The 27,862-nt window shown below is 44.8% G+C and overlaps 1 protein-coding gene across 1 annotated transcript; it reads right to left on the bottom strand.

Annotated features, from left to right (window-relative positions):
- On the bottom strand, positions 1-26,996 carry TMEM150A (transmembrane protein 150A). The gene is made up of 8 exons (XM_060787101.2): positions 26,865-26,996; positions 13,283-13,529; positions 11,230-11,277; positions 11,048-11,134; positions 9,715-9,782; positions 7,619-7,746; positions 4,529-4,706; positions 1-2,736 (listed from the first exon to the last, which is right to left on the bottom strand). Exons 2-8 carry the CDS (start codon positions 13,345-13,347, stop codon positions 2,495-2,497), a joined length of 816 nt encoding a protein of 271 aa, XP_060643084.2. The 5' UTR covers positions 13,348-13,529; positions 26,865-26,996; the 3' UTR covers positions 1-2,494.
- Between the last annotated feature and the right edge of the window lie 866 nt (positions 26,997-27,862).

A 27,862-nucleotide genomic window follows, 5' to 3' on the forward strand; every position in this document is an offset into this window, starting at 1 on the left:
TTCTCCAATACAACTCTTTTTATACACATTTTATATATAGCGAGAGATATATAAAAAAGTTTCTAAAAAATACTAAAACATCTCACCCAAACCATCCAGACCGAGGACAAGAGGTGCTCCTTCCTCTCTTCCTCCTCGGCAACCCAAACTGGAGACCTGCCTTGCTTGTGGGACGTTGGCGTATTAAGAAGGTGGCGGTGTAATGTGTCAGATACAAGGAGGTGGTGGGGGGCGTAACAGCAGCCCCACGGAAGTCCATTCTGGGGCATCTCTGTATCTGGAAGCACCCTGGTTTTGCTTGGCTAAAAGTCAGGCCCAATTGTTACAATATATACAGGGCATCCCAAAAAATGTAAACACCCTTTGAAAGCTGATAGGTCAATTGATGTTGCTTTTTAGCCCAGGTTAAACCTATTGGAATTACTAATGGAAGTCATACTAAGCTTTGAACAAAGGAAATTCATTTTGAAATGCTCCTGGAAAAAAACCCTCATCAATTGAGCTATTAGCCTTTAAAGTGTATATACAGTTTTTTGGGACGCCCTGTATATATTAACATATTACCTTGATCCCAAGATGTACTCTTTCCCATAGGCCCACATCTCAAAATGGGATTCATCTGAGAGTTGCAATTTCCCTGCGCTTTGCAAATGGCACATTTTGAACTGCTGTTGTACTCATATAATGCAACTTAACTGCGCTGAACTGCATTATATGGCAGTGCAGACTCATATAATGCAACTTAACTGTGTTGAACTGCATTATGTGGCAGCGCAGACTCATATAATGCAACTTAACTGCATTGAACTGCATTAGATGGCAGCGCAGACTCATATAATGCAACTTAACTGCACTGAACTGCATTATATGACAGTGCAGATTCATATAATGCAACGTAACTGCGTTGAACTGCATTAGATGGCAGTGCAGACTCATATAACGCAACTTAACTGTGTTGAACTGCATTATGACAGTGCAGACTCATATAATGCAACTTAACTGCATTGAACTGCATTATATGGCAGTGAAGACTCATAACACAACTTAACTGCGTTGAACTGCATTATATGGCAGCAGACTCATATAATACAACTTAACTGCACTGAACTGCATTATATGGCAGTGTAGACATATAATGGAGCTGAACTGCACTATAGATTCATATAATGCAATAGAACTACACTGAACTGCACTGTATGGCAGTGTAGACATAATGCAGCGGAACTGCACTGAATGGTAGTGCGGTCTCATCTAATGCAAGTGAACTGCATTGTAAATTCATATAATGCAACTGAACTGCACTGTATGGCAGTGTAGATGTAATGCAGCGGAACTGCATTGAATTGTAGTGCAGCCTCATATAATGCCAGTGAACTGCATTGTAGATTCATATAATCCAATTGAACTGCACTGTATGGCAGTGTACACTCATATAATGCAACTCAACTGCATTGTATGGCAGTGTAGACTCATAATGCAGCTAAACTACATTGTATGGCAGTGTACTCATAGTGCAACTCAACTACATTGTATGACAGTGCAGTCCCAAATAATGCATTTGAAATGCACTACAGACTCATATAATGCAACTCAACTGCATTGTATGGCAGTCCAGCCTCATATAATGCATTTGAACTGCACTGAATGGCAGTGTAAACTCATATCAGGCAGCTGAACTGCACTGTAGACTCAATGCATTTGAACTGCATTATGTGGCAGTGTAGACTATTAATGCAAGTGAACTGCACTGTAGATTCATATAATGCAATTGAACCACACTGTATGGCAGTGTCGACTCTTATCATGCAGCTGAACTGCATTGTATGGCAGTATAGATTCATATTATGCAGTTCAATGTAGCTAAACCACATTATAATGCCGTGCAGGTGGGGCCTCCGAATCGAAGAAATACAGTATATATGTGTGTGTGTGTGTATTGGGAGGCCCCTTTGTTTGTTGACGTTCTGCTGGCTGACTCTGAGAAAGGGGCCAAAGTGGGGTCTGGCAGTGAGAGGCAACCCTTCCCCTTGACGGGCCTCCCTTCTGCACCCTGTATCCCATGGGGAGGATTGGAAAGGGGAGAGTCTCCCTTTGGCACTGACACACTGGGCCCTGCAAGGAAGGGGGGCAGAGCAGAAGGCTGCCATGATTCAGGAAGGACTTGCCATTATCGTGATGGAGGAAGAGGCAACGGCTTGGATCCTGCACTTTTGTGGTGCCGAAACCATACCCCTCTCACTTTGGAGAGCACGGATCTGCATCCCGTGGCACCATGTTTACTCATTCGGAGCCAGCGATGGACAACAGGGTCCAGTGGCCTCGAAAGGCGGACAACTGTTGGCAAAACCCTTTTGATACAAAATTATAACAGGGTGGGAGGGAGGGGCAAAGGTGCTTCTCTCTTCCCCCATTGGGGGAAACTCTAGAAAGGCAGCCCCATGGGGGGTGTCCCTCCGTCCATATGTCCATCTTATCCCCCCCCCCCTTTCCCTGCTCAGATCATGGCGATGCTCTCGGGGTTGCAGTTGAGGTGCGTGGAAGTGCTGCTGCTGCCGGGGGATTTGCACCCGCGGCCATGGGCCTGCTGCAGGGCAGCCACCAGGGTCTCGGTGGAAACGGAGCCAAACTCGTAGGTGAAGGTGCCGTAGAAGACCAGGATGTCGATGACAAAGACCCATTCGCAGATGGCCGCCAGGTGCTGTAAGACGAAGCTCTCGTGGATGAAGAAGATGCCGCCTGAAAAGATGGGGAGGGGGCCCGGGTCAAGGAAAAGAACCCTTAACAAAAACACCAAGAGCCTTCTCTTGTGCACGAAGACCCTGTTGGAAATATTAAAAATTAACTAGATATTTTTAATTACAAAAATGTCAGTCAATGACTGAAAGGGTTAAATGGAGGCAGAGGCGGCCCTAAGTAATTTTCAATGGTAAGCAAACAGTATTTTGCCCCCCCCCCCCCCCCAACCAATCACTGATATATATTTTCTGTTCGTCGTGGGAGTTCTGTGTGCCATATTTGGTTCAATTCCATCATTGGTGGAGTTCAGAATGCTCTTTGATTGTAGGTGAACTATACATCCCAGTAACTACAACTTGCATATGTCAAGGTCTATTTTCCCCCAAGAGCGCCTCAAGAGCGCCCCTGGGCAAAGTCAACTATACTACAAATGCTTACTTTGCGTAATGGGTTGAGCCACCCCTGAATGGAGGCGTGCCTGTAGCTTAGTAGCCTTCAGTCTGTGAGTGGTCTCTGTGGGAGAAAGCCTCAGTGTTAGTTCACCTCAGTGTGAGAAAGGCCTCAGTGTGAGAAAGGTCTCAGTGTGAGAAGCTACAGTGAGAGAAGCTCCAGGTTGAAGGCCATCATGTGTGAAGCTCCAATATGACGGATGCTGTGTGTAAAAAGCTGCTGTGTGTAAAAAGCTACTGTGTGAAGTTCCTGTGTAACTTTGGTGTGAAAGGAGGCTCTGTGAGAGTGAAGCTGTTTATCTGCATGAGAAAGAAGCCCAGCATGCGGAAAGTACTTCTTTTGTTGAGAGGTGATTCGATGTCCCAGATTGTTTCCCCTCTGTTGTTTTGCTGTTGTAATTTTAGTGTTTTTTAATATTGGTAGTCAGATTTTGTTCATTTTCATGGTTTCCTCCTTTCTGCTGAAATTGTCCACATGCTTGTGGATTTCAATGGCTTCTCTGTGTAGTCTGACATGGTGGTTGTTAGAGTGGTCCAGCATTTCTGTGTTCTCAAATAATATGCTATGTCCAGGTTAGTTCATCAGGTGCTCTGCTATGGCTGACTTCTCTGACATCTAATCACCTCTCAACAAAATATTGCCCCAGGCACTGCCAGGCCATCAAATGCTAATCAAGGTGGTCAGTTGATACATTCACACCTAGCTCCAGCAGAGAAGAGTTCTTTGTCCTACCCTGGTCATTCCACAGATATATAAACCCACTTACCTAGTTCCGACAGACCTCACTACCTCTGAGGATGCTTGCCATAGATGCAGGCGAAATGTCAGGAGAGAATGCCTCTAGACCATGGCCGATAAAACCTACAACAACCCACTACTTCCTCAGTGTCTCAGATGGACACTGAAGCGACAGCTCCCCTAGTGGCCAGAAAATTGGAATATTAAATAGCCTTTGACTGTCTGTCTATATGTGTTGTGTGTCTATGGCATTGAATGTTTGCCATGCATGTGTACATTGTAATCCGCCCTAAGTCCCCTGCGGGATGAGAAGGGTGGAATATAAATACTGTAAATAAATAAAATAAATTTCAGCAAGGCTTTCATGGCCTCTTCTCGCAATCGTCTCCTCTCTTAAGCTAAATCTACCCAACTGTTCCTCAAAGGGGTTTGTTTTCAAACCTTGGACCCTTTTGGCAGCCCTTCTCTGGAACCCTTCCAACTTGTCCCACACCTTCCTGCATTAAAACTCTTAGACCCCTTTCAGGCAAGGTTTCTCCCATTCTACTATCAATGCAATCTAGAATCACATTGGCCTTTTGAGATGATGTATGAAGAAGGATACTGAGGACAAGGGAGATTAAGGCCACGGTGGTGAGGAAGACACGGAGGTGTGCCATCCAGAAGTCCAGGGCGGAGGCGGCGGTGTGGTAGGAGAGGACGCACTGGAGGCAGACAAAGAGCAGCCCGGCCGGGAAGGCAACCCCGGCCCCAATGTAGTGAAGAGATTTGGCATAGTCCACCTGGAAGATCAAGCAGAGAGTCATCATTGGAAGGAACCCCCAAAGACCATCTAGTCCAGTGTTTCCCAACCTTCCTAATACAGCAACTCCTTAATCTAGTTCCTCATGTTGTGGTGACCCCCAACCATAACATTAGTTTTGTTGCTACTCCATAACTATACTTTGCAATAATAATAATAATAATAATCATCATCATCATCTATATAAATAAAAATGTAATGTTCGTTTGTGGGATTAACAGAACTCAAAAACCACTGGACGAATTAACACCAAATTTGGACACAAGACACCTAACAACCCAATGTATGTCCTTCACTCAAAAAAATTGATTTTGTCATTTGGGATTTGTAGTTTCTGGGATTTATAGTTCACCTACAATCAAAGAGCATTCTGAACCCCACCAATCTATATATATAAATTTGTTAGGGGCATCCAACGAGGAAACAAAACTCAAAAACCCCCCAACGAAACTGTACCAAAATTGCCATGCCCATAACACAACCCACAAGGTACAAACATATCTACTCAAAATGAAAAACAACACAACAACACACTCACAAAACGGCAAAACAACAAAACTCAAAAAACCCCAACGAAACTTAACCAAAATTGCCATGCCCATAACACAACCCACAAGGTACAAACATATCTACTCAAAATGAAAAACAACACAACAACACACTCACAAAACGGCAAAACAACTGAGCATGCGCATTGGTGCCCAGCCGCAAGTTCCCTGGCGCGCGCACACAGTTCCCTCTGCGGAAGCCATGCCCACTCCAAGCCCCTCTGCGCCGCTTCCCGCACACACACACCCCCGCCGCACGCACACACACAACCCCACGCTCCATCACTCCCCCTGCTGCACACACACACGCAACCCCACGCTCCATCACTCCCCCCACCGCCACACACACACGCGCAACCCCACTCCCCCCCGCTGCCGCACACACACACGCAACCCCACGCTCCATCACTCCCCCCACTGCCGCACACACACACACAACCTCACGCTCCATCACTCGCCTGCCCCAATCTTACCTCCTTTTACTTCACGCCACCTCCAAACCCCACCGCACCCCTTCCCACCCTGTCAAAATCCAGGAAAGACAGGAAGGAAGGAAAGAAGGAAGAAAGAGAAAGGGAGATAAAGAAAAGGGGGAAGGAAGGAAAGTTAGAGAAAGAAGGAAGAAGAAAAGGAAAGATGGAAGGAAAGAAAAGAGAGACAGTAGAAGAGAAAGAAAAAGGGGGAAGGAAGGAAAGAGGTAGAGAAGGAAGAAATGAGAGACAGAGGGAGGGAAAGAAAAAGGGGGAAGGAAGGAAGGAGAGAAGGAAAGAAAAAAGGGAATGAAGGAAGGAAAGAGGGAGTGAAGGAAGGGGGAAGATGTAGAGAAAGAGGGAGGGAAGGAAAGAAGGAAAGAGAGAAGGAAGGAAAGAGGCCAGAAGAGAAAGAAAAAGGGGGAAGGAAGGAAATAGAGAAGGAAGAGGAGAAGGAAAGATGGGATGGAAGGAAGGAAGGAGGGAAAGAAGGAGAGAAAGAGGGAAGATTGGCCACAGCAACATGTGGCGGGTAAAGGTTGTTATTTCTATTATTATTATTATTATTATTATTATTATTATTATTATTATTATTATTATTATGCTATTGTTCCTATGAGACCCTGGAGGAATGGGAGAGGTGTCAGGTCCCAGAGGCAATGCATTGCATTATTGTTATTGTTATGATGGTGGTGAAATAAAAGGAAATAAAAAGCGAAAGAAGGAAGCAAACAGGGAGGGAAGAAAGGCAAAGGAAGAAAGGGGGAGGGAATGAAGGAAAGAGAGAAGGATGAAACCAAGTAGTGAAAGAAGGAAAGAAAGAAAGAGGTAGAGAAGGAAGAAAGGAGAGAAAGGGGGAGGAAAAGGGGGAAGGAATAGGTAGGTACCTCTCTTTCATAATAGTCCAGATATCTACCTCAACTTTGATAAGTTTTACTATAGGCCACAGCAACGCGTGGCAGGGCACAGCTAGTGATAAATAAAAATGTAATGTTAGTTTGTGGGATTAACAGAACTCAAAAACCACTTGACTAATTGACACCAAATTTGGACACAAGACACCTAACAACCCAATGTATGTCCTTCACTCAAAAAATTGATTTTGTCATTTGGGATTTGTAGTTAATGGGATTTATAGTTCACCTACAATCAAAGATCATTCTGAACCCCACCAACGATGGAATTGAACCAATCTTGGGACACAGAACTCCCATGACCAACAGAAAATACTAGAAGGGTTTGGTGGGCACTGATCTTGAGTTTGGGAGTTGTAGTTCACCTACATCCAGAGAGCACTTTGGACTTAAACAATGATGGATCTGGACCAAACTTGGCACGAATATTCCATATGTCCAAATATGAACACAGGTGGAGTTTGGGGAAGATAGACCTTGACACTTGGGAGTTGCAGTTAATGGGATTTATAGTTCACCTACAATCAAAGAGCGTTCTGAGCCCCACCAACGACAGAATTGGGGCAAATTTCCAACACAGAACCCCCATGACAGCAGAAAATACTTCAGGTCATCCAGTCCAACTCCCTTCACCAGAGCAAGAAAACATAATCAAAGCCCTCCTGAGCCATCCAGCCATAGATATAGATGGATATGATTCACACACACACAGATATAGATTTGAAAGGGACCCCTGAAGGACAATTATACGTTGCATGTTCCAGAGTGGGCAAACTAGACACTCTTCCACATCAACACTGACAAAGAAACAGCAAGAAACACTTTTTACCCACAAGCAGAAAGACATAACATATATTAGAAACCAACACTTTCTCATTACTTTATTTTCCAGATCACCAGACTGGGCCACAGCAATGCGTGGCAGGGGATGATTAGTGATAAATAAAAAATAAATCCCACCTGGAAGTTGCCCACCATGACCAGGCCGGCAGCGTTGGTGCAGCCTGTGATGAGGGCTGTAGTGTTCACCCAGGAGCTGTGGCTCTGCTCAACCAGCTGTCCATAGCGCAGGAAGCAGATCATGACCACTGCAGAAGAGGAGGAGAGTGGCACAGAGGAGACGGAGGGCAGAGGGTCAGGAGGAGGAGGAGAGAAAGGACAGCCAGCTCCAGAAAGGTGTATTATCAGCCTTTCCATTCCGTCCAGAATGGCTCTACCTCTGAGCCATCGTCCAGGTTCTCCCCATCCTCCAACGTTTTTCTATACAGGCTGCCCCTGACTTACAAACATCTCATAGTTACAAACAGGGCTGAGATCACAGGAAGTGAGAGAAATTCCTCCCTCCCCCTCGGAAGGAAGAGAAATACACCCCTGGAAGAATTACTACCAGGGAAAGGGTGTTTTATCTCCAATACTTGTTTCCACCTCAAGAAACATTTTCCAAAACCCAATGATCCTAGGAACAGAAAGTGAGATCTTCTTGGTTGCTGTGAGTTTTCCAGGCCATGTTCCACATCATCCTCTCCTGATATTTCACCCACATCTATAGCAGGCATCCCCAGAGGTTGTGAGGTCTGTTGGAAACTAGGCAAGTGGGGTTTATATATCTGTGGAATAATGTCCAGGGAGGGAGAAAGAACTCTTGTCTGCTGGAGGCAAATGTGAATGTTGCAAATGGCCACCTTGATTAGCACTGAATAGCCTTGCAGCTTCAAGGATATGCCATCAGCTGGAGACCCCTCTCCCCAGCACCCAACTGTCACTCTGGGCCAGAGTGAAGAGAGAGGGGGCCAGGGGACAGTTCCACCTTGACTCCTGTGCTATTCTAATAATAATAATAATAATAATAATAATAATAATAATCCCTCAGTTCTTGTGGGTTTTTTTCGGGCTATATGGCCATGTTCTAGAGGCATTTCTCCTGACGTTTCGCCTGCATCTATGGCAAGCATCCTCAGAGGTCATCGACCTCTGAGGATGCTTGCCATAGATGCAGGCGAAACGTCAGGAGAAATGCCTCTAGAACATGGCCATATAGCCCGAAAAAACCCACAAGAACTGAGTGATTCCGGCCATGAAAGCCTTCGACAATACAATAATAATAATAATAATAATTATATATATATATATATACATATAATTATATTGTATATACATATAATATTTATAATATTATAATGTAATGCAATATAATAATAATAATAATAATAATAATATGATATTATAATTATAGATTTATATTATTATTATTTTATTTTATTATTTCTCGCACTTCTACCCCGCCCTTCTCAACCCTCGAGGGGAACTCAGGGCGGCTTACAAAAAGGCACAATTCGATGCCGGCACAACAACAAGGTAAAAAATAAAACATATAAACAGTAATTAAAACAATTACATGTAATATTACTAATAATATTACGATATAGTGGTATGGTGCACTATAGCAGTGTTTAATGCTGATATTGTACTATGCTAATAATATATTGTATGTAATATATATCTTGTAAGCTGCTCTGAGTCCCCTTCAGGGTGAGAAGGGCGACATATAAATGCCGTAAATAAATAAATAAATGAATAAATAAGGCTTGGCTGCTTCATGCCTGGGTGAATCCTTTGTTGGGAGGTGATTAGCTGGCCCTGATGGTTTCTTGTCTGGAATCCCCCTGTTTTTGAGTGTTTCCAACAGCCCTCACAAACTCTGAGGATGCCTGCCATAGATGTGGGCAAAACATCCGGAGAGAATGCTGCGGGAACATGGCCATAACGCCCGGAAAACTAACAGCAACCCATATTAATCTTCCTTCAACTTTTGATCGGCAGACGTGACATGCACATTGGTGGGAGGATGTCCCTTCCCCACAATGAAGTTTCCTGCCCTCCCCTTGAAGGCCAGGGAAATAAACACACTGAAGAATTAATGGCTCCCTTGGGTCTTAGCCGGATGACGCCTGAGGAAGGGCAAGCTTGAAACCGGTTTAGCCGGATCCAGAACGGGATTGGGAAGGAGGAAGGTCACAGGGGACGATGCTTTGGGGTGGCAGGGAGGCACGACTTACCCATGAATGCTCCAATATTCCCAATAAGGCTGAAAAGGCAGCTTTCAGGAGGGTAGGTGCCACATTTGCTGCAAGAGAAAGGGAGAGAAGTCCTGGTAAACAAGCAAGCAAAGTCCAATGGCTGACACTCAGGCTTGAGCGGAGCTAAAAGGGGCCCCCTAATGTGGATCCAGACCCCAGCAATAATAATAATAATAATTATTATTATTATAATTATTATTATTATTAGACTAGCCGTCCAGTGTCATGTGTGGCTGTGGCCGTCTGTGTATTTGTGTTTTGTTTGTGTATATATGTCTGTATGTAAATATATATTCGTGTATATGTGTATATATGTGTGTTTGTGTATATATGTAGTGTTGTGATAGAGTCTGCTGGTAATGATAGGGTAATTACCTGTATTGGCTGGTGTCTGACCTTGACATGTAGTTTTGTGCATGCGTCTGACCTTGACATGTAGTTTTGGCTTTTTAAGTCTCTTCTGCTGTGTTTTCAGTGTTTTTCTGAGTGATGGTCATTACCAGCTAACAGATGGTAATTTTGTCAGCGCCGATTGTTTTTAAGTGCAGGCTAAGGTCTTGAAGCACTGCACCCAGTGTGCCGATCACCACTGGAACTGCTCTTACTGGCTTGTTCTTGTTGTTATTACTATTATTATTATGTGATACACAACAAGATTATTAGACAGCAAAAAAAAAAAAAAAGATCACTATGCTGGCTTCTGTATTGGATCCGACGTCGGATACTTCCCAAATATCTACAACTAGTGACACTTATCGGCGAATAATGCATGCAGATCCGAGTAGGGTGGCCTTTTGCAGCTGACAGATGGTAATTTTGTCAGCACTGATTGTTTTTAAGTGCAGGCCAAGGTCTTGAGGCACTGCACCCAGTGTGCTGATCACCACTGGGTCCGTCCTTACTAGCTTGCTTTTGTTGTTGTTATTACTATTATTATTATGTGATGCACAAAAAGATTAGTACACAGCAAAAAAGATCAATATGCTGGCTTTGGTATTGGATCTGACGTCAGATACTTCCCAAGTAAATACAACTACGTGACTCTTATTGGTGAATAATGCACGCAGAGGGTGGCCTTTTGCAGCTGACAGGTGGTAATTTTGTCAGCGCTGATTGTTTTTAAGTGCAGGCCAAGGTCTTGAGGCACTGCACCCAGTGTGCTCATCACCACTGGGACCACCTTGCCTGGCGTGTGCCACTTTGCAGTTCGATCTTTAAATCCTCATATCACGTAAATGTTTAAATTATTATTATTATTATTATTATTATTATTATTATTATTATTAACATTGCAGATGCAATGGTCCTTCACCTGATCAAAGGGACGTCTTCCAGGGTGCAGCAGGTTTTGGGGTAGCCATGTTTGGCAGGGTCACCGGCACAGGACTCATTGTAGGACCTGCAACGAATGCAAGATATCAGTAGGGAGCGGGACAGGAGAAATGCCCAGGCTTGGCCCAGAAGGACTCTGTTCTGCACAAAGGAGTCGCTTACCAGTTCTCAACGGGGCAGACGTGGTGGTTCATCACCGCCATGGCATACCTGCAAATGGAACACAAAGAGACAGCGAGTGGCACATTAGGTAAACAGCAAGGAAGGAATCCCCAAATGCTATCTGATTCTGTGTGGCTCCAAAGATGACGCACACCGCCTTGTGTGTTCTGCACAAACCCAAAACAAACCAACTACTCCTGATATCTTTGAACACCACAAAATGGGACAATATCTGCTAGGAATGTCACTTTGCAGAACCATTGATAGGGTGTCCACATGCATTAGCAGAACCATGATATCCCAAATTTAGGGACAATACAGTATTATTTATTTATTTAAAATATTTATATCCTGCCCTCAAAACTAGCCTCCTCTATGTTCCCCTCTGATATTTAGAGATGGGTTGTCGAAGGCTTTCATGGCCGGAAACACTGGGTTGCTGTGAGTTTTCTGAGTTTTATGGACATGTTCCAGAAGCATTCTCTCCTGACATTTTGCCTACATCTATGGCAGGCATCCTCAGAGGTTGAAGAGTCTGTTGGAAACTCAGCAAGTAGGATTTATATATCTGTGGGATAATGTCCAGGATGGGAGAAAGAACTCTTGTCTGCTTGAGGCAAGGGTGAAGGTTGTAATTGGCCACCTTGATTAGCATTTAATGGCCTTGCAACTTCAATGCCGAGCTGGGGGAATCCTTTGCTGGGAGGTGATTAGATGGTCCTGATTGATCCCTGTCTGGAATTCCCCTATTTTTTGAGTGTTGCTCTTTATTTACTGTCCTGATTTTAGCAATTTTTTAAAATACTGGTGGCCAAATTTTGTATAGGTTCATGCTTCCTCCTTTCTGTTGAAATGGTCGACCTGCTTGTGGATTTCAATGGTCCTTCCTTCCTCGTTTCCTTTCCTTCTTCTCTCCTTTCTTTTTCCTTTTTTCCTTTAGTTCATCCTTCCTTCCATCCATCCTTCTCTTCCTCCCTTTCTTTTTTTTCTTCCTTTCCTTTCTTCCATACTTCCCTTCCACCTTTTCCTTCCTTCCTTCATTCCTTCCTGTCTTTCCTTCCTTCTCTTTCCTACATCCGCTCCTTCTTTCTCCATCCCTCTATTCCCTTACATCCTTGCATCCTTCCTTCCTTCTCTTCTTCCCTTCCTCCTTCCCCTGCTTCCTTCCTTCCCTCCCTTTTGTCTTTCCTTCCTATTTACCCCCTCTTTCTCCTTCCATCCTTTTGTCCTTCCTTCCTCCTTTCCTCCCTCACTCCTTCCTTCCTTCCGTCTTTCCTTTATTCATCCTTCCCTTTCTTCCTTCTTTCTCTTTTTCCTTCCTCCTTCCTTGCCTTCCACCCTATTATCCTTCCTTCCTTCCTTCCGTTTTGTCATTTCCTTTCTCCCTTTTTCTCCTTCCTTCCTTTCCATCCTTTCTTTTTGCCTTGCCTTTCTCCTCCCCTTCCTTCCTTCAATCCTTCCCTTCCACCCTTTTCTTTCCTTCCTTTCCTCTTTCTCTTTCCATTCTTCCCTTCCTTCCTCCTTTCCTCCCTTTCTCCTTCTTTCTCCTTCTGTCTTTCCTTCCTTCCCTTTTTTTTATCCTTCCCTTCCTTCCATCCTTCTCTTCTTTGGAAGCTTTTTTTAAAAAGCTTCTTTGGAAGCTTTTAAACAGAGGCTGGATGGCCATCTGTCGGGGGTGATTTGAATGCAATATTCCTGCTTCTTGGCAGGGGGTTGGACTGGATGGCCCATGAGGTCTCTTCCAACTCTTTGATTCTATGATTCTTCCACCCTATTATCCTTCCACCCCTTTTGTCTTTCCTTTCCTCCCCCCTTCCTTCTCTCCCTCTTTCTCCTTCCATCCTTCCCTTCCTCCATTCTCTCCTTCCTTCGTTCCTCCACTTAGCAGGGAGTGTTGGCATGCAGGTCTCCAAGTTAGAAAGTTTGCCCAGACCTGGTCTACATCAATGCTCCAGCCCCCTGCTACTTCCATGCCCACACCTCCCTTCTCCCCTCCCTTTCTTCCTTCTTTCCTCCCTCCCAGATCCCACTGGGAAGCCAAAGGGTCTCTTACACGATCCATATCCCTGTGATTGAGAAGGCAGAGAGGCTAATGGGGAGAACGATCCACGCTGTCATTAGTGAGTGGAGGTCCACAGCGTCCACCGTGTGGGGAGGGGAGACTGAGAGCGGGAGAGGGGGGAGGAAGGGGAAGGGGAAGGGAGGGGGAGGAGAGGGGAGGAGGGAGGGAGGGAGGGGAGAAAAGGGGGTGCGGCTACGACGCAAAGCCTCCTTCCGAGGGAACCATCCGAAGGCAGCTCCTGCAAGAGAAGAGGCAGAGAATGATTAGGGACATAGGGAACCCTGAAGAACTTGCCTTTGCTGCCTCTGTTTCCTAGATCTATGCCACTTGGCTTGTAGGCCGTCCCCGAGTTACAAACATCCGACTCACAGTTAAGAACAGGGTTGAGACAACAGGAAGCGAGAGGAATCAGAATTGGACCGCACCTGGAATATTGTGTCCAATTTTGGGCACCACAATTCAAGAGAGATATTGACAAGCTGGAATGTGTCCAGAGGAGGGCGACTAAAATGATCAAGGGTCTGGAGAACAAGCCCTATGAGGAGCAGCTTGAGGAGCTGGGCATGTTTAGCCTGAAAAAGAGAAGGCTGAGAGGAGACATGATATGCATGCATAAGTGAGAGGAAGCTACAGGGAGGAGGGAGCAAGCTTCCTGGGAGACTAGGACACGGAATAATGGCTTCAAACTACAAGAGAAGAGATTCCATCTGAACATGAGGAAGAACTTCCTGACTGTGAGAGCCATTCAGCAGTGGAACTCTCTGCCCTGGAGTGTGGTGGAGGATCCTTCTTTGGAAGCTTTTAAACAGAGGCTGGATGGCCATCTGTCAGGGGTGATTTGAATGTAGTATTCCTGCTTCTTGGCAGGGGGTTGGACTGGATGGCCCATGAGGTCTCTTCCAACTCTTTCATTCTATGATTCTATGATTAATGTTTCTCTTCTTCTAGCCCTCTCTCTATCTCCTAATTTCATGGGCAGGCCAAGCCTGTCCTCCAAATTTAGCCCAGGCCTGCTCCAAAGAGAGGCCTCGCCAAAACTGCTATTCCAGGGGAAGAGCAAGCTGTATCCGGTTGCAAGGGGCTACAGCACTACATTCCCCGTCATTGTTGCAATTGTTATTTCAGTGTTGTTCTTGTTGTTGTTATTATGTTAATTTATATTATCATGTTATTGTTGTTATTGTTATTCCAGTGTTGCTACTGGTCTCTAATATATTTAATTGCATAATGCTTGCAGGTACACAATATTTGTTGTTGTGCCACTGTCTGTGCAGATCTAAAGATTGTCTAGTGTGCTGACTCCAGAACATGTAATATAGTTGTCCATGTGCGAAGCAATCCGTGTCTAGATCTAAATCGCACAATTCTAAAGTTTAGCCCTGAGCTTTGTTGACGGTGATTGCAAATGCCAATCGAATTGGGAATTGCAATCTTTTAAATTGAAATGCCCCCTTCAGGACAGAGCGAGCAGCACCGGCGCTGTGAGAAAAGCCTTAGTGTGTGAAATACGCCTCTGAGGTAGGCCTTAGTCTGTTAGAGAAGGGCTCACGGTGTCAGGTAGGCCTTAGTCTGTGAGAGAAGGCCTCACAGTGTGAGGTAGGCCTTAGCCTTTGAGAGAAGCTTCTGTGTGAGGTAGACCTTAATCTGCGAGAAGGCCTCACAGTGGGAGGTAGGCCTTAGTCTGCGAGAGAAGCTTCTGTGTGAGGTAGACCTTAGTCTGTGAGAGAAGTTTCTGTGTGAGTTAGACCTTAATCTGTGAGAAGGCCTCACAGTGTGAGGTAGGCCTTAGTCTGTGAGAGAAGTTTCTGTGTGAGTTAGACCTTAATCTGTGAGAAGGCCTCACAGTGTGAGGTAGACCTTAGTCTGTGAGAGAAGTTTCTGTATGAGGTAGACCTTAATCTGTGAGAAGGCCTCACAGTGTGAGGTAGACCTTAGTCTGTGAGAGAAGTTTCTGTGTGAGGTAGACCTTAATCTGTGAGAAGGCCTCACAGTGTGAGGTAGGCCTTAGTCTGTGAGAGAAGCTTCTGTGTGAGGTAGACCTTAATCTGTGAGAAGGCCTCACAGTGTGAGGTAGGCCTTAGTCTGTGAGAGAAGTTTCTGTGTGAGTTAGACCTTAATCTGTGAGAAGGCCTCACAGTGAGAGGTAGACCTTAGTCTGTGAGAGAAGTTTCTGTATGAGGTAGACCTTAATCTGTGAGAAGGCCTCACAGTGTGAGGTAGACCTTAGTCTGTGAGAGAAGCTTCTGTGTGAGGTAGACCTTAATCTGTGAGAAGGCCTCACAGTGTGAGGTAGGCCTTAGTCTGTGAGAGAAGTTTCTGTGTGAGTTAGACCTTAATCTGTGAGAAGGCCTCACAGTGTGAGGTAGACCTTAGTCTGTGAGAGAAGTTTCTGTGTGAGGTAGACCTTAATCTGTGAGAAGGCCTCACAGTGTGAGGTAGGCCTTAGTCTGTGAGAGAAGCTTCTGTGTGAGGTAGACTTTAATCTGTGAGAGAAGGCCTTACAGTGTGAGGTAGGCCTTAGTCTGTGAGAAGCTTTGGTGAGAGAAGCTTCAGTGTGAAGTCTGTCATGTGTAAAGCTACTGTGAGAAGCTCCTGTGTAAGTTCAGTGTGAGAGGAAGCTCTCTGAGAGTAAAGTTAGAAGCTGTTTATCTGTATGAAAAAGAAGCCCAGCGTGGAAGCAAAGAAGGAAGTATAAATAATTTTTTACTTTCCTTTTGTCTATTGACTTTTTATCCAAGATGTATTACCTTCAACCATAAAAGTAAGTTTTTATCCTCTTCTGAAGCCTTACCTGTGTCTTTTCCCTCCTGTTTCCTACCATAAACACATGTACAACCCTGGCTATGCTGCGCTCTGCTATAGAGACCAAATATTCCTGCGTCTCCAACCATCCGTTCCTCTTCTCTCCTTGATTCACCTTTGATGGGATTGCAATGGGAAATGAACAAAGGTTCAAGGAATATTGAAAGGAAAACATCCACCCCTTGGCTTGTTTTCCTAGGAAGGTGCAGGAAAATTCCTATAGCTCCCCAATTTGGGCAAAGCAGGACAATTCCTATAGCTCCCCAATGCTGCTGCTGCTACTACTACTACTACTACTACTAATAATAATAATAATAATAATAAACTTTATTTGTACCCCGCTACCATCTCCTCAAGGAACTTGGTGCAGCTTACATGAGGCCAAGCCCACAGCACATCAATAAACAAAGGCGATAAAAAATAATCAATGCAAAACAGTTAAAATAAAATAAAACTCAAAAACAAAAAATACACAATAAGCAATATGAATAACAATAACATACAGCATTTAAAAACCAATGGCCGGGCCAAATGTAATAATTAAAATTTAAAATGCTGGGCATGAACACGGTAAGGTAAGCTAGGATAGGGTTTTCAAAGAAAGATGAGGGCGCGCAGACAATCCTAAGTCAATATTAAAGTGCATTTGAGGACATATTGCTAAGAGTTTTCCTATTCTGGGAAGGCACACTGGAACAACCACATTTTCAGGCTCCTCCTAAAGACTGCCAGCATTTGGGGCATGTCTGATGTCCTTAGGGAGTGAATTCCAGAGTCGAGGGGCCACCACCGAGAAGGCCTTCTCCCTCGTCCCCACCAATCGCGCCTGCGAAGGAGGTGGGAGCGAGAGCAGGGCCTCTCCAGATGATTGAAGAGATTGTGTGGGTTCGTACACAGAAATGCTTACAGGACAGGAAGGGGCAGCGGAGGGAGAGGACCCTTCCTCAAACCATTAGACCAGGCAGGGAAAACTTCAGCCCTCTGGGTGTTTTTGGACTTTAACTCCCATAATTCCTAACAGCCAGTAGGTGGTACAGCAGGTTAAACTGCTAAGCTGCTGAACTTGCTGACCGAAAGGTCGGTGGTTCGAATCTGGGTAGTGAGGTGAGCTCCCGCTGTTAGCCCCAGCTTCTGCCAACCTAGCAGTTCAAAAACATGCAAATGTGAGATCAATAGATACCACTCTGGCAGGAAAGTAACAGCGCCCCATGCAGTCATATCAGCCACATGACCTTGGAGGCGTCTAAGGACAATGGCCACATGACCTTGGAGGCATCTAAGGACAACGCTGGCTCTCCGGCTTAGAAATGGAGATGAGCACCACCTGCCAGAGTCCCAACACAATTAGAATTAATATCAGAGAAAGCTTTACCTTTACTTTACTATGACCAAAATATCCCTCCTCCAAGGTTGTTGTCCTTCCCAACAACGGACTCTTGCCTCCCTCGAAGGTGACAAGCAACCGGGATCACAAGGCCTCCTTCCCCTCTGAAGCTTTCCTTGTGAGTGGAAAAACTGGCTAGGTGCCACCCGATAAACAAAACCAGCCTCCAGGCCCCCAAAGATTGTCCCATTTGGTCCATGTCCCGTATGAAGGCTCCTGGCGGAAGAAGAGCCTAATGCGTTTCCCAGGAGAGCATAGCTCCCAGGCACCACAAAGCGTATCATCCCCAGGAAACTGGTTTTGCACCTCCAAAAACCGGTTTCGCTGGAATGCAGCCAATCTGCCAGAGAAAACACCAGAGCTTTGGGGGCCTTCAGTCCTACAGGTGATTTTGACTTACTGGCTTATTGGCTGTTAGGAATTGTAGGAGTTGAAGTCAAGAACACTTGCAGGACGGAAGTTTGTCCATGCTTGCTATTGAGAGTGTCCTAATCTACTGCATGGATTGGTAATGGCACAGTGGCAGATAGGAAAGTGCTCCAAAGGGTCACCACTTCTGCACAGAAAAGCATTGGTTGCCCTCTTTGGAAAGCAAGAGAGCGGTCTACCCCACCTGTTTAAGGAGCTCCATTGGCTGCCGTTCATTTTCCGATCCCAATTCAAGGTGCAGGTTCCGACCTACAAAGCCCTGAACGGTTTGGGACCCGCCTACCTGCGTGATCACATTTCTGTGTACGAACCCATACAATCTCTTCGTTCATCTGGAGAGGCCCTGCTCATGCTCCCACCTCCCTTGCAGACGCAATTGGTAGGGACGAGGGAGAGGGCCTTCTCCATGGTGGCCCCCTGACTCTGAAACTCACTCTCCAAGGATATCAGACAAGCCCCCACATTGGCAGTCTTTAGGAGGAGCCTCAAAACGTGGCTGTTCCAGTGTGCCTTCCCTGAATAAAGGAAACAATCCCCTGCAAATACTCTGAGAAGCACTTTAATTACCCGTTGGGTTGCTCTTTACTTTTTATTTAAAACCCTCCTAATAGATACATCCTCTGTTCATGTCCAGCATTTATTTTTAAAGTTTTAACTATTACATCTGGCCCAGCCATAGGTTTTTAATTTTTTGTGTGTTATTGTCTATTTGTGAGTTATGTTAATTGTAATGTTATTGGAGCCCCCGGTGGCGCAGTGGGTTAAAGCACTGAGCTGCTGAGCTTATTGAATGAAAGGTCGCAGGTTTGATCCCGGGGAGCGGCGTGAGCTTCCGCTGTCAGCCCTAGCTTCTGCCAACCTAGCAGTTCAAAAACATGCAAATGTGAGTAGATCAATAGGTACCGCTCCGGCGGGAAGGTAAGGGCGCTCCATGCAGTCATGCTGGCCACATGACCTTGGAGGTGTCTACGGACAACGCTGGCTCTTCGGCTTAGAAATGGAGATGAGCACCACACCCCAGAGTCAGACATGACTGGACTTAATGTCAGGGGACTACCTTTACCTTAATGTTTATTTTACTTATTGCTTGTTGTTTTATTATTGATTGTTATTTTTGATGTACTGTTGGGCTTGGCCTCATGTAAGCCACTCCGAGTCCCTTGGGGAGATGGTGGCGGGGTATAAATAAAGTATTATTATTATTACTATATGTGATCTATAGTAACTGTACTGTTTTTGTTTATTGCTTTCTTGTTTTATTGATGTGTTGTTGGGCTTGGCCTCATGTAAGCTGCTCCGAGTCTCTTGGGGAGATGGTGGCAGAGTATAAATAAATTATTATTATTATTATTATTATTATTATTATTATTATTATTATATGTGATCTATATTAATTGTATTGTTTTTGTTTATTGCTTTCTTGTTTTATTGATGTGTTGTTGGGCTTGGCCTCTTGTAAGCCGCTCCGAGTCTCTTGGGGAGATGGTGGTGGGGTATAAATAAAGTATTATTATTATTATTATTATATGTGATCTATAGTAATTGTATTGTTTTTGTTTATTGCTTTCTTGTTTTATTGATGTGGGCTTGGCCTCATGTAAGCCATTCCGAGTCCCTTGGGGAGATGGTGGCGGGGTATAAATAAAGTATTATTATTATTATTATTATTATTATTATTATTATATGTGATCTATATTAATTGTATTGTTTTTGTTTATTGGTTTTATTGATGTGTTGCTGGCCCTGGCCTCATGTAAGCCGCACCGAGTCTCTTAGGGAGATGGTGGCGGGATATTAAAAAGTATTATTATTATTATTATTATTATTATTATTATTATTATTAGCTCAGAACACTAAGTTGCTGTGAGTTTTCCAGGCTGTCTGGCCATGTTCCAGAATCATTCTCTCCTGATGTTTTGCCCACATCTGCGAGGTCTGTTGGAAACTACCCAAGTGAAATATATATCTGTGAAATGTCCAGGGTAGGAGGAAGGACTCTTGTCTGTTTGTATGTCCTCAAATGCACTTTAATATTGATTTAGGACAGTCGTTGCGCCCTCATCTTTCTTTGAAAACCCTATCCTAGCTTATCTTACCTTGTTCATGCCCAGAATTTTAAATTTTAATTATTACATTTGGCCCGGCCGTTGGTTTTTAAATGCTATACATTATTGTTATTGATATTGCTTATTGTGTATTTTTTGTTTTTGAGTTTTATTTTAACTGTTTTGTATTGATTATTTGTTATCGCCTTTGTTTATTGATGTGCTGTGGGCTTGGCCTCATATAAGCCGCACCGAGTCCCTTGGGGAGATGGTAGCGGGGTACAAATAAAGTTTTATTATTATTACTAGCTGTACCCGCCACGCGTTGCTGTGGCCAACCTTCCCTCTTTCTCTTCTTCTTTCCCTTCTTCCTTCCATCCTTCACTCCCTCCCTCCTTCCTTCCCCTCTTTCCTTCTCTTCTTCCTTCCTTCGCTATCTCTTTCCTTCCTTCCCCCCCTTTTCTGTCTCTTCTGCTGTCTCTCTTTTCTTTCTTCTATCTTTCCTTCTTTCCTTCTCTCCCTCTTTCTCTACATCTTCCCCTTTCTTTCTTCCCTCTTTCCTTCCTTCCCTCCCGTCTTTCCTTCTCTTCTCCCGTCCTTTTCTATCTCTTTCTTTCCTTCCCCTTTTTCTTTCTCTTCTGTTGTCTCTTTCCTTTTTCTCTCTTTCCTTCTTTCCTTCCCTCCCTTTCTCTACATCTTCCCCCTTCCTTAGCTCCCTCTTTCCTTCCTTCTTTTCCTTTCCTTCTCTCCTTCCTTCCTTCTCTAACTTTCCTTCCCCCTTTTTCTTTCCCTCCCTCTTTCTCTCCTTCCTTCCTTCTCTTACCTCTTTCCTTCCTTCCATTTCTCTTTGCTTCCATGCTTTCTTCTCCCTTTCCTTCTTTCTTCCGCTCCCTCTTTCTTTTCCTTCCTTCCTTCCTTTCTTTTTCTTTCTTTCTTTTTCTCCCCTTCCCTCCCTCTTTCTTCCCTTTTTTTCTCTATTGTCATTTAGCTTTCTGTCATTTGGCTTTTTGGGGCTTTTGAAGTCCCTTCTGCTGTGTTTTTTTTAGTGTTTTTATGAGTGAAGGACATACATTGGGTTGTTAGGTGTCTTGTGTCCAAATTTGATGTCAATTTTCCCAGCGGTTTTTGAGTTCTGTGAATACCACAAACGAACATTACATTTTTATTTATATAGATTTGGAGCAGGTGTAAATGTTGCAATTGGCCAGCTTGATTAGCACTGAATGGCCTTGCAGCTTCAAAGCGTGGCTGCTTCCTGTCTTGGGGAATCCTTTGTTGGGAGGTATTAGCTGGTCCTGATTGCTTCATGTCTGGAATTTCCCTATTTTTTTTTAGTGTTGCACCATGTCAGAGTACACAGAGAAGCCACTAAAATCCACAAGCATGTGGACAATTTCAACAGAAAGGAGGAAACCATGAAAATAAGCAAAATCCAGCTATCAATATTTTTAAAAACTCTAAAATTAGGACAGTAAATAAAGAACAACGCCTGCTCTAACGTCTTAGGAGCTCAACAGGCTCCTATGATAATTAAGAGCCAAGATCCACAAAGATCCACATTCTCTGTTTCCTAACTCATGTGACATCCTCCAGCAGATACTTTCCCTGTATATTTCGCATAACAAACACCCAGAGGACATTGCTGTGTATTTATATCTCAGGTCAGCTCTTCCTCAAAGCTTCCAGACTTTCATGGGGTGAGACAGATTCCTTTTGTTTTCCCCTTTTCCCATTGCTAAACATTTCCCATCCGGTTTACAGCTGTACCGTAGCCAAGAAAAGCTGCTCAAGCTCAATTTTCGAAGGCAACATTCCATAATACCAAGCCTCCTGCTATGATTTTTAAAAGTCCGTAATTTGCAATTTGGAACTCAGTTTCAGGCGGATGCACAAGACTTTGGGTTTGTCCACACTGCTGAATGAATGCGGTATGACACTGTTTAACTGCCATGGCTCAATGATGTCAAATCCCAGGAGTTACAGTTTGGCAAGATCCTTTCCTGCCAAACTATTACTATTATTATTATTACTAGCCGTCCCCTGCCATGCGTTGCTGTGGCCCACTTGGGGGTTCTGTGTGGGAGGTTTGGCCCCATTCTACCGTTGGTGGGTTTCAGAATGCTCTGTGATTGTAGGTGAACTATAAATCCCAGCAACTACAACTCCCAAATGTCAAGATTCTATTTTCCCCAAACTCCACCAGTGTTCACATTTGGGCATATTGAGTATTCTTGTAGAGTTTGGTCCAGATCCATCATTGTTTGAGTCCACAGTGATCTCTGGATGTAGGTGAACTATAACTCCAAAACCAAAGGACACTGCCCACCAAACCCTTCCAGTATTTTCTGTTGGTCATGGGAGAACTGTGTGCCAAGTTTAGTTCAATTCCATCGTTGGTGGGGTTCAGAATGCTCTTTGATTGTAGGTGAACTATAAATCCCAGCAAATGCAACTCCCACATGACAAAATCAATTTTTTTTAGTGAAGGACATACATTGACCTGATAGGTGTCTTGTGTCCAAATTTGGTGTCAATTCGTCCAGTGGTTTTTCAGTTCTGTTAATCCCACAAACGAACATTACATATTTATTTATATAGATGTTATTGTTGCTATTGTTATTCCATTGTTGCTACTGTTGTTGTTATTATGTTCATTTATATTATGTTATTGTTGTTATTGTTATTCCAGTGTTGCTATTGTTATTACATTGTTCCTACTGTTGTTATTATGTTCGTTTATATTATTATGTCATTGTTGCTATTGTTATTCCAGTGTTGTTCTTCTTGTTGTTGTTATTATGTTCATTTAAAGTATTATGTTATTGTTGTTATTGTTATTCCAGTGTTGCTACTGTTGTTGTTATGTTCATTTATATTATCATGTTATTATTGTTATTGTTATTCCAGTGTTGCTATTGTTGTTATTATTATTATGTTCATTTACATTATTATGAAGGAGGGAGCAACCTTGTTTTCTGCTTCCCTGGAGACTAGGACAAGGAACAATGGCTTCAAATTACAAGAAAGGAGATTCCATCTGAACATGAGGAAGAACTTCCTGACTGTGAGAGCTGTTCAGCAGTGGAACTCTCTGCCTCAGAGTGCGGTGGAGGCTCCTTCTTTGGAAGCTTTTAAACAGAGGCTGGATGGCCATCTGTCAGGGGTGCTTTGAATGCAATATTCCTGCTTCTTGGCAGGGGGTTGGACTGGATGGCCCATGAGGTCTTTTCCAACTCTTATGATTCTATGTTATTGTTATTCCAGTGTTGCTATTGTTGTTTTTATTATTATGTTCATTTATATTATTGTTATGTCATTGTTGCTATTGTTATTCCATTGCTGCTACTGTTGTTATTATGTTCATTTATATTATTATGTTATTGTTATGTTATTGTTGTTCCATTGTTGCTACTGTTGTTGTTATTATGTTCATATATATTATGTTATTGTTGTCATTCCAGTGTTGCTATTGTTGTTGTTATTATGTTCATTTATATTATTATGTTATTGTTGTTATTGTTATTTCAGTGTTGCTATTGTTGTTATTATTATGTTCATAGAATCATAGAGTTGGAAGAGACCTCATGGGCCATCTAGTCCAACCACCTACCAAGAAGCAGGAATATTGCATTCAAATCACTCCTGACAGATGGCCATCCAGCCTCTGTTTAAAAGCTTCCAAAGAAGGAGCCTCCACCACACTCTGGGGCAGAGAGTTCCACTGCTGAACGGTTCTCAGTCAGGAACTTCTTCCTAATGTTCAGATGGAATCTCCTTTCTTGTAGTTTGAAGCCATTATTCTGTGTCCTAGTCTCCGGGGAAGCAGAAAACAAGCTTGCTCCCTCCTCCCTGTGACTTCCTCTCATTCCTTCATTCAAATTATTGTTATGTTATTGTTGCTATTGTTATTCCAGTGTTGTTATTGTTATTATCATGTTTATTCATACCCCACTTTTTTCTCCACAAGGAGTCTTAAAGCAGCCTGCAGTTTAAAATATAACATTAAAACAGAATTAAATATCAGTGGTTACCTGGAGGATGCCTCCAGGCAACAAAGCCCAGGCTACCTCTATGCAGAGACCCTCACTGATTGACTTTGCAGTTTCATGACTACTCAATGCTATTCAGGGTTGCTAATTACAACAATCACACTTGCTTTAAACAAACAAGGGTTCTTACTCCCACCCTGGGCATCATTCCACAGGTATATATTTTTAAATTCTTGTGTGTTATTGTCTAAGTGAGTTATACTAATTGTATTGTTTATTTTGCTTATTGCTTGTTATTTTTATTGATGTGCTGTTGGGCTTGGCCTCATGTAAGCCGCTCGGAGTCCCTTGGGGAGATGGTGGCGAGGTATAAAGTTTTATTATTATTATTATTATTATTATTAGATACACTCCAATTGCCTCATTTCCAACAGACCTCATAACAAACCTCTGAGGATGCCATTAGCCACAGATACCAGTGAAATGCCAGGAGAGAATGCTACTGGAACATGGCCCTACAGACTGAAAAACAGGCTGTAGGGCCATGCTCCAGTAGCATTCTCTCCTGACATTTCACCGGTATCTGCAGCTAATGGCACTCTCAAGAGGTTTGTTATGAGGTCTGTTGGAAATGAGCACTGAATGGCCTTGCAGCTTCAAAGCGTGGCTGCTTCCTGCCTGGGGGAATCCTTTGTTGGGAGGTGTTCGCTGGTCCACATTTTCAGCTTTGAACCAGGATATATGGCAGTGTGGACTCAGATAATCCCGTTCAAAGCAGATATTGTAGGATTTCCTGCCTTGATATTCTAGGTTATCTATGGAAGTGTGGAAGGGCCCTGAGGATGCCAGCGACAGATGCAGGCGAAACGTCAGGAGAGAATGCTACATGGCCCTACAGCCTTAAAAACACTGAATAAAATCCCACATTTTCAGCTTTGAACCAGGCTATATGGCAGATAATCCAGTTCAAAGCAGATATTGTAGAATTTCCTGTCTTGATGTAAGTATGGAAAGGCCCTGAGGATGCCTGCCACAGATGCAGGCAAAACGTCAGGAGAGAATGCTACCAGAACATGGTCATACAGCCCTAAAAACTCACAGCAACCCAATGGAATATATTTTGTTTGGGGGGAGTCAGGTGGAGCCTCTTTGTTTTCCAACAGAGGCTGGCTGGCCCTCTGTCGGGAGGGCTTGAGCAGTGCTCTGCTGCCTGGCTGAATGGGGCTAAACTGGATGGCCTTTGGGGGTCCCCTTCCAGCAGAAGGATATCATGGGTATCCAAACGTGGCTATGATGCCTATGAGGCTTCCAATCAGAGGCTGGCTGGCCCTCTGTCTGGAGGGCTTGTGCAGTGTCCTGCTGCCTGGCTGAATAGGGTTGAACTGGATGGCCTTTGGGGTCCCCTTCCAGCAGGATACCATGGATATCCAAACGTGGCTATGATGCCTATGTTTGGACTAGGCGAGGCTTCCAATCAGAGCCTGGCTGGCCCTCTGTCTGGAGGGCTTGAGCGGTGTCCTGCTGCCTGGCTGAATGGGGTTGAACTGGATGGCCTTTGGGGTCCCCTTCCAGCAGGATACAATGGATATTCAAACGTGGCTATGATGCCTATGTTTGGACTAGGTGAGGCTTCCAATCAGAGGCTGGCTGGCCCTCTGTCTGGAGGGCTTGAGCAGTGTCCTGCTGCCTGGCCGAATGGGGTTGAACTGGATGGCCTTTGGGGTCCCCTTCCAGCAGGATACCATGGATATCCAAACGTGGCTATGATGCCTATGTTTGGACTAGGTGAGGCTTCCAATCAGAGCCTGGCTGGCCCTCTGTCTGGAGGGCTTGAGCGGTGTCCTGCTGCCTGGCCGAATGGGGTTGAACTGGATGGCCTTTGGGGTCCCCTTCCAGCAGGATACCATGGATATCCAAACGTGGCTATGATGCCTATGTTTGGACTAGGTGAGGCTTCCAATCAGAGCCTGGCTGGCCCTCTGTCTGGAGGGCTTGAGCAGTGTCCTGCTGCCTGGCTGAATGGGGTTGAACTGGATGGCCTTTGGGGTCCCCTTCCAGCAGGATACCATGGATATCCAAACGTGGCTATGATGCCTATGTTTGGACTAGGCGAGGCTTCCAATCAGAGCCTGGCTGGCCCTCTGTCTGGAGGGCTTGAGCGGTGTCCTGCTGCCTGGCTGAATGGGGTTGAACTGGATGGCCTTTGGGGTCCCCTTCCAGCAGGATACAATGGATATTCAAACGTGGCTATGATGCCTATGTTTGGACTAGGTGAGGCTTCCAATCAGAGGCTGGCTGGCCCTCTGTCTGGAGGGCTTGAGCAGTGTCCTGCTGCCTGGCCGAATGGGGTTGAACTGGATGGCCTTTGGGGTCCCCTTCCAGCAGGATACCATGGATATCCAAACGTGGCTATGATGCCTATGTTTGGACTAGGTGAGGCTTCCAATCAGAGCCTGGCTGGCCCTCTGTCTGGAGGGCTTGAGCGGTGTCCTGCTGCCTGGCCGAATGGGGTTGAACTGGATGGCCTTTGGGGTCCCCTTCCAGCAGGATACCATGGATATCCAAACGTGGCTATGATGCCTATGTTTGGACTAGGTGAGGCTTCCAATCAGAGCCTGGCTGGCCCTCTGTCTGGAGGGCTTGAGCAGTGTCCTGCTGCCTGGCTGAATGGGGTTGAACTGGATGGCCTTTGGGGTCCCCTTCCAGCAGGATACCATGGATATCCAAACGTGGCTATGATGCCTATGTTTGGACTAGGTGAGGCTTCCAATCAGAGCCTGGCTGGCCCTCTGTCTGGAGGGCTTGAGCGGTGTCCTGCTGCCTGGCTGAATAGGGTTGAACTGGATGGCCTTTAGGGTCCCCTTCCTGTAATAGGATCCCATAGCGGGCCTTCTTTCCTCCCTCCCTCCCTTCCAAGCCCTTACCGTTCCTCTTCCCTTCTTGCTTCCCTTCCTTCTCCCTTTCCTTCCGTCCTCTGCGAAGAAGGGCCAGGCCAAGCCGGCCTCGCCCTGCCCGCTCTTCCTCCTCCTTGGCGCCAGGGGGCGGGGCCACGACACCAAGCAGCATCAAGAAGGCGGGGCCTACGCCGGAAGCCCGCGCACGGGCCGACGGGGAATGTAGTCCTGTAGCCCCTTGCAACCGGATACAGCTTCTTCTTCCCCTGGAATTGCAGTTTTGGCAAGGCCTCTCTCTTTGGACCAGGCCTGAGCTAAATTTGGATGACAGGCTTGGCCTGCCCAGGAAATTAGGAGATAGAGAGAGGGCTAGAAGAAGAGAAACATGCCCTGGCAGATAATGGGAAAGGCAGTCAAGAACCAACATTGATGGAAGCCAATAGTAGAAAACAACTTAAAGAGCAAACAACAAAGAGGGAATGTTGTAAAAAGACAAGAGAAAACTGGCCAAAGAAGGCTCTTCATGGAGAATTCCTGGAAAACATTGAGAGCAAAACTGACAAGGACTTCTGTCTGAATTTGGAAGGCCAAGAGTAGTTCGACATGTTCATTTTATGTAACTTTTTCTGGCTTGTGCTCCCATTGGTTCTTTGTCGCAGGCACATGGTATTTGTGGTACAAGTTCCAATTGATCATCTGAGCAACTGCCTCTGCTTGCAGTTTGTCTGTGCGATCTTTTTGCAGCAGCTGAGGATGAACAAAATCTGGCTACCAGTATTAAAAAACCCTAAAATTACAACAACAAAACAGCAGAGAGGAAACAACCAGGCACATCTTAACACCTCTCAACAGAACATTTTCCCAGGCTCAGCCAGGCCTTCAAATGCTATTGAAGGTGGTCAGCTGAAACATTCACACCTAGCTTCAGCAGAGAGCTCTTTGCCCCACCCCAGTCATTCTACAGATATATAAACCCGTTTTCCTATTTCCAACAGACCTCACTACCTCTGAGGATGCTTGCCATAGAT

This window comes from Anolis sagrei, chromosome 7 (genome assembly GCF_037176765.1).
Source record: "Anolis sagrei isolate rAnoSag1 chromosome 7, rAnoSag1.mat, whole genome shotgun sequence".
NCBI classification, from domain to species: domain Eukaryota; kingdom Metazoa; phylum Chordata; class Lepidosauria; order Squamata; family Dactyloidae; genus Anolis; species Anolis sagrei.